Source organism: Megalobrama amblycephala, linkage group LG10 (assembly GCF_018812025.1).
Source record: "Megalobrama amblycephala isolate DHTTF-2021 linkage group LG10, ASM1881202v1, whole genome shotgun sequence".
In the NCBI taxonomy this organism is placed as follows: Eukaryota; Metazoa; Chordata; class Actinopteri; order Cypriniformes; family Xenocyprididae; genus Megalobrama; species Megalobrama amblycephala.
In genome coordinates this window covers 6,154,317-6,161,866 of record NC_063053.1, presented here as the reverse complement: position 1 = coordinate 6,161,866, position 7,550 = coordinate 6,154,317, and the positions used below count along the sequence as shown (strand labels likewise).

The window sequence follows — 7,550 nt, the reverse complement described above, 5'->3', positions numbered from 1 at the left end:
AGATGGGAGAAAGTTGTACAAAGTCAACCATCACTGCAGCCCTCCACCAGTCGGGGCTTTATGGCAGAGTGGCCCGACGGAAGCGTCTCCTCAGTGCAAGACACATGAAAGCCTGCATGGAGTTTGCTAAAAAAACACCTGAAGGACTCCAAGATGGTGAGAAATAAGATTCTCTGGTCTGATGAGACCAAGTTAGAACTTTTTGGCCTTAATTCTAAGCGGTATGTGTGGAAAAAACCAGGCACTGCTCATCACCTGTCCAATACAGTCCCAACAGTGAAGCATGGTGGTGGCAGCATCATACTGTGAGGGTGTTTTTCAGCTGCAGGGACAGGGCGACTGGTTGCAATCGAGGGAAAGATGAATGCGGCCAAGTACAGGGATATCCTAGACGAAAACCTTCTCCAGAGTTCTCAGGACCTCAGACTGGGCCGAAGGTTTACCTTCCAACAAGACAATGACCCTAAGCACACAGCTAAAATAACAAAGGAGTGGCTTCACAACAACTCCGTGACTGTTCTTGAATGGCCCAGCCAGAGCCCTGACTTAAACCCAATTGAGCATCTCTGGAGAGACCTAAAAATGGCTGTCCACCGACGTTTACCATCCAATCTGACAGAACTGGAGAGTATCTGCAAGGAAAAATGGCAGAGGATCCCCAAATCCAGGTGTGAAAAAACTTGTTGCATCTTTCCCAAAAAGACTCATGGCTGTATTAGATCAAAAGGGTGCTTCTACTAAATACTGAGCAAAGGGTCTGAATACTTAGGACCATGTGATATTTCAGTTTTTCTTTTTTAATAAATCTGCAAAAATGTCAACAATTCTGTGTTTTTCTGTCAATATGGGGTGCTGTGTGTACATTAATGAGGAAAAAAATGAACTTAAATGATTTTAGCAAATGGCTGCAATATAATAAAGAGTGAACAATATAAGGGGGTCTGAATACTCCCACTGTATATGTTCAGTTCAAGATTCTTCGAGTTTTTCTGGCGGTGAAATTACATGTGATTTGTAATCAGTAACTGATTACAATTCATAAGTAATCTACCCAGCTCTGTTCGTTCCCTAGTCAGACATAAGGCATCAACAATTTACCTCCACTTAACTCGATCATTTGCAGTGTGATGTGCCTTGCACATGTCAGACCCATCTCCTTCAATTCTGCCATCACTTCTCCATGTTGTTTTAGGTCACCCTTGTTTTCTTCTGCCAGGTGGTGTCCGTCTCAGAGCAGTCTTTGGGATTTGGTCCTGGTCCAATCTGAGAACATGTCCTTAACTATATGCTGAGGGATACACTGGAACATGTTGGGTGGGCATTTGGCCAAGAGATTACAGAGAATGTTATCCTTTTCATCCATTGTCACGACAATAGAAATCTATTGAATATAAAGAATATAAATAGATATGTGGCCAATGGCCATACCGGCCTGCTGGAAATGGTTTGCATGTGTCAGAACAGATATTGCACACAAAACAATGGAAATTTCCTGAACTTTGTTAATTATAACCAGGTCAAGGAGCCAATATCTGGCATCCAAATGCCTGCAGCCTCATACAGTATATGGGGGTTTTGCAACACCAAAAACTGAAAAATAGCCTTCTCAAAAGACCAAACATGGACTGTTTAAATTAGAGATAGCAGATATTGCAACACAGATGGATGGTCTGTTTAACGTACTAATTGGGAAAGATTCCGTTAGCTCCAGCCGTTGGGTTGTACTTGCATTTTGTATGTAAATAATATGAAAAACATTGTGTTTCATAACTCAGATTTAACGATGCACTCAAAAAGTCTTACATAACACAATGAGCATCATTGCAACATTTTACACACAAATCCACAAAAGTTTAACATCATGCCGTTGAACTGTCAGAACATGTGGAAATTCTTTATTTATCAGTCATAGAGAAGATCCCCACTGTTATCAGTTTGATTCGTTTAATTGCCAAAAAGTCTTCTACTTCCTCTTAAAACGGTTTCTTTAAAATGCTGATAAGTACATCTAAGTGCATCTAAGTGAATGTCAAATTTGATCTTGAGCCACAAAATGTTTTACAAAACGGCAAATACTGACAAGCATAAGAACTGCTGATATTGCTCTTGCCTGGTAAACTCAGTGAAAGGGCTATGTAGAGATATATTTTCAATATAATATAATATAATACACTGGTGAAAACACTGATAATACACTGATATGTAAAGTGAATAACATGTTTTTATTGTTAAAATAGCACCTGCCAAGGTGTGAGATATATTAGGCAGCAAGTGGACAGTCAGTTCTTGAAATTCATGTTGAAAGCAAGAAAAATGGGCAAGCAAAAATTTGCTTTGACAAGGGCCAAATGAAGATGGCTAGATGCAGTACATCACAGTTTGTCGTTTACCTGGGGAACAGACGGCAGCAGAATACTCTATGGGAAGAAGGCAAGCTGGCGGAGGCAGTGTTATGCTCTGGGCAATGTTCTGCGAAGAACATTGTTGCAGACCACGTACACCCTTCATGGCAAATGAAGGTTCCCTGATGGAAGTGGCCTCTTTCAGCAAGGTAATGCACCTTGCCACACTGCAAAAATTGTTTAGGAATAGTTTGAGGCAGGGCAGTAACCACCATAGACATTGAGGGGGACAAGTCCCCTCTAATAATTAGAAATGGCCCAATAATTCATACTCTTGATGCTTCAGTGGTGCACTACATTATGCATCACTCTGTATGTTGTTAGGAAGACAAACAGTTTAAAAAGTTACATTTTTAGGCTGGTCTGCCTCAGTGGTCTAACAGTGCACGTCAATTTCAAAATGATGGCCAATCAGGGGCTCACTGCTCACAGAAGAGTGTGAATGCAACGCAACGCTTTAGTTTTTATAGTAAAAGAGTGCATGGTAAGATGTAAACACATGTAATATTTGACAAGTGTTTTAGGATAGATATGTTCAATGACCTACAGCAGTATGTAATATATACGAATGCTTGGCAAACAGCTTTGGAGAATTTGATGTTTCCCCATTCAAAGAGATAGGAGCTGCACTTGAATGCCTGAGAGTCATTTCAAAGATGGACGTCGAGTGAAATGACTTGTCTTAAAAGGGACTTTGACTATGGTCTCCACAATGTTCAAGACATGCTTACAACCTCGGTTTAAGGAACATGACAAAGAGATGAAGGTGTTGACTTGGCCTTCTAACTCCAGATCTCAATCTGATTGAGCATCTGTGGGATGTGCAAATCTCCCAAATGGAGGTCACACCTCACAACTTGCAGGACCACAGCACACTCAGAGGTCTTGTAGAGTCCACGTCTTGACGCGTCAGAGCTGTTTTGGCAGCATAATATAATATATAACAAATGTATTTCTTCTGTCACTATTGTGTCCCATCTTAAAAATCCAGCATTGCTGGTCACCAATATGTTTTGCATGCTGGGATCAGCATGGGATGCTTGTTGCTGATGGACCAGCTACACCAGCTCAGTTTTGCTCGAGAATAGCATAACTATGCTGGTCCACCAGCACTAACCAGCATGGACCAACATGGAATTCATGCTGGATTTTACAGCAGGGGTCTCTTCACACTAAATTGTTTAATAGTGGTGTTGATGACATTTTAAAGAAGTAAACATTTTATTTAAACAACAACAAAAACAACCATTACTAGATTCAGGAAGGTGTAGATTTTTTTATTTTATTATAGCAATACATGAGATGTACAGGACTTATGAAAAAATGTGGCTATATAATGCAAAGGATTCCACAGCTTTTTTTACTGGGTGGTTGTACTGTCAATCCAACTAGTGTAATGGGAGATGATCGTGTAGAGTCCAGGCCTTTTGGTGGAGCCACATTTCTTCCCTCCATTAGAGGTTATCCCCACAACAATGCCCTTGTATATGAGAGGACCTCCGGAGTCACCCTATTAGAGAGAGAAAGACAGCGGAAGTGAGAAAGGTCATATATTAGAGTTTGTCTCCACCTATAGCGGTGCTTTATTAACCATTGCAGTGAAAACTTACATCACAGGTGTCCTTTCGTCTTTCTGCAGCACAGAGCATGTTGCTGGTGAACTTCGTTCCATAGTGGTCACCGCGACCACAAAGACGTCGCATCATGACCGTGATACTGAGCTCTTGCAATTTGTCCGGTCGTCCTCCCAGGTTGTTCAAAGAGCCCCATCCAGCCGTTTCCACGACAGCAGTCTCCTTGGGATCAGCCTCTTCATCACGTTGGAATTTCACTGGTTTCACTGCATAACTCTCAGTGATTGGCTTTTCCAGCTGTCAATAACAAAAGCATTCTATGATTTTGACAGTCAGCTGTAGAAAACTGATCTCTCCCCCCCCCCCCTCTCTTTCTTTCTATATATATATATATATATATATATATACAGTACAGTCCAAAAGTTTGGAACCACTAAGATTTTTAATTTTTTTTAAAGAAGTTTCGTCTGCTCACCAAGGCTACATTTATTTAATTAAAAATACAGTAAAAACAGTAATATTGTGAAATATTATTACAATTTAAAATAACTGTTTTCTATTTGAATATATTTCACAAAGTAATTTATTCCTGTGATGGCAAAGCTGAATTTTCAGCATCATTACTCCAGTCTTCAGTGTCACATGATCCTTCAGAAATCATTCTAATATGCTGATCTGCTGCTCAAGAAACATTTAATGTGTACAATTGTACAAAATATTTGTGTACAATATTTTTTTTCAGGATTATTTGATGAATAGAAAGTTCAAAAGAACAGTGTTTATCTGAAATCGAATCTTTTGTAACATTATAAATGTCTTTACTGCCACTTTTGATTGATTTAATGCATCCTTGCTGAATAAAAGTATTCATTTCTTTAATTTCTTTTCAAAAAAATAAAAATAAAACTTCTTACTGACCCCAAACTTTTGAACGGTAGTGTATAATGCTACAGAAGCTTTGTATTTCAGATAAATGCTGTTCTTTTGAACTTTCTATTCATCAAGGAATCCTGAAAAAAAAAATACACAACCGTTTTCAACATTGAAAATAATCATAAATGTTTATTGAGCAGCAAATCAGCATATTAGAATGATTTCTGAAGGATCATGTGACACTGAAGACTGGAGTAACGATGCTGAAAATTCAGCTTTGCATCACAGGAATAAATTACTTTGTCAAATATATTTAAATAGTACACAGTTATTTTAAATTGTAATAATATTTCACAATATTACTGTTTTTTACTGTATTTTTAATTAAATAAATGTAGCCTTGGTGAGCAGATGAAACTTCTTTTAAAAACATTAAAAATCTTAGTGGTTCCAAACTTTTGGACTGTACTGTATATATATATATATATATATATATATATATATATATATATTTATACAGACACACACACACACACACACATACACAGACTGATTTTCAGCTACATGATTGGATCACAGCATGTACCTTGAGCAGGGCAATATCATTGTCATAGTTGCTTATAGTGAAATCAGGATGGCTGTAGACGGCATCAACATCAAATGTCTGTTTAGTGTCCTCAGCAGCAGACAGGGAGTGAGCACCCAACACAACCTTAACACCGGACGACCTCCTGCAACAAACAGGACATTTATCATTTTGCAACTTTGCATTGCAACTTAGTATTTCTGCAACATCAAAACAAAATCAAAACAAATCCTCTAAATAAATCACAGCAATCTGCGACTGAAATGCTAACACAATGCTGTCGGACAACTCTCTAGTGACATTATGTTACATACCCGTCCTGAAAGCAGTGTGCTGCACTCATGACCCACTGACTGGAGATCAGAAAGCCACCGCACTCATGTTTTCCATTCCACTGAAGTGAAGCCATGTACGGACGAGAGTGAGCACCAGCCTCACTTCCTCCTGTAATGCATTCACCTGCACATAACACAATAATTAAACCCTATAACATGAGGAAAACCTCATTAATCAAACAAAATATATCTATTCCCCAAGCTTAAATGTAGAAATGTGCAACAAAAATGGATATCCTGTAGCGTAAATAGACAAAAAGTAGTGATATTGTATATTACTCACCAGTTTGATATGCTGCATAGAACAGCAAAGAGGCAAATATCAGTCTATTCATAGTGAACGATTGATGTCCGTATACTTCGGAGACTGAAGACGACTGAGTACGTGCTGAGCTTTATATAATGCCCAGATAGAGGCAAGGGGGTGTGGGGGTGTTGTTCTGTTTGCATTCTTTTCCCAATCACCGTTCAGGCAAGAGAAAACAGGAATATGCCATAAATCTTCTTCTTCATCTTATCTTTTCCTGTACATCTCTCTTTCACTTTCCCTTTTCTCCAAATGTTTCCTTTACTATAATCATGTATTTGTTATTTTCTAAGTAAAGACAGGACATATATGTTTGTACAGAGTGCAATAAATCAATAATCTGAAGAACTTTTTCCACTATAAAAAAGCCTTTTGTGTATTTAAAAGAGTGTACTGTGACCATGTCATTTTTAAAGGTGCCCTAGAACCAGTTTTTACAAGATGTAATATAAGTCTAAGGTGTCCCCTGAATGTGTCTGTGAAGTTTCAGCTCAAAATACCCATAGTTTTTTTAAATTTTTGGGGCATCATTAACTATGCACTGATTCAGGCTGCGTCCCCTTTAAATCACGTGCTCCCTGCCCTCTGAGCTCTCGACTATAATACAGTGCATTTACAAAGTTCACACAGCTAATATAACCCTCAATTGGATCTTTACAAGATGCTTGTCATGCACACTGCATGCATGCGTCGGATCATGCGAATATAGTATTTATTTGGATATTTACATTTGATTCTGAATGAGTTTGATGGTTCTTCGTGGCTAACGGGCTAAAGCTAACATTACACACTGTTGGAGAGATTTATAAAGAATGAAGTTGTGTTTATGAATTATACAGACTGCAATTGTCTGTATAAATGAAAATAGCGGCGGCTCTTGTCTCCGTGAATACAGTAATAAACGATAACTTTATCCACATTTAACAGTACATTAGCAACATGCTAACGAAAGATTTAGAAAGACGATTCACAAATATCACTAAAAATATCATGTAATCATGGATCATGTCAGTTATTATTGCTCCATCTGCCATTTTTCGCTGTTGTTCTTGCTTGCTTACCTAGTCTGATGATTCAGCTGTGCACAGATCCAGACGTTAATACTGGCTGCCCTTGTCTAATGCTTGAACATGGGCTGGCATATGCAAATATTGGGGGCGTACATATTAATGATCCCGACTGTTACGTAACAGCCGGTGTTATGTTGAGATTCGCCTGTTCTTCGGAGGTCTTTTAAACAAATGAGATTTATATAAGAAGGAGGAAACAACGGAGTTTGAGACTCACTGTATGTCATTTCCATGTACTGAACTCTTGTTATTCAACTATGCCAAGGTAAATTCAATTTTTGATTCTAGGGCACCTTTAAATGAGTAATCTATAATTAAAGGTAAACTATATAACTTTTGTTCAATTTAAATAATGAGTTAAATTTCCGCTGAAGTGTCTTGGAACGTGCAGCATTATTCAATG

The 7,550-nt window shown here is 38.4% G+C and overlaps 1 protein-coding gene across 1 annotated transcript; it reads right to left on the bottom strand.

The window, feature by feature from the left end:
• Window positions 1-3,658: 3,658 nt before the first annotated feature.
• Window positions 3,659-6,196, bottom strand: cfd (complement factor D (adipsin)). Its single transcript, XM_048204162.1, has 5 exons — window positions 6,054-6,196; window positions 5,750-5,894; window positions 5,436-5,580; window positions 4,013-4,273; window positions 3,659-3,912 (listed from the first exon to the last, which is right to left on the bottom strand). Exons 1-5 carry the CDS (start codon window positions 6,103-6,105, stop codon window positions 3,763-3,765), a joined length of 753 nt encoding a protein of 250 aa, XP_048060119.1. The 5' UTR covers window positions 6,106-6,196; the 3' UTR covers window positions 3,659-3,762.
• Window positions 6,197-7,550: the final 1,354 nt, after the last annotated feature.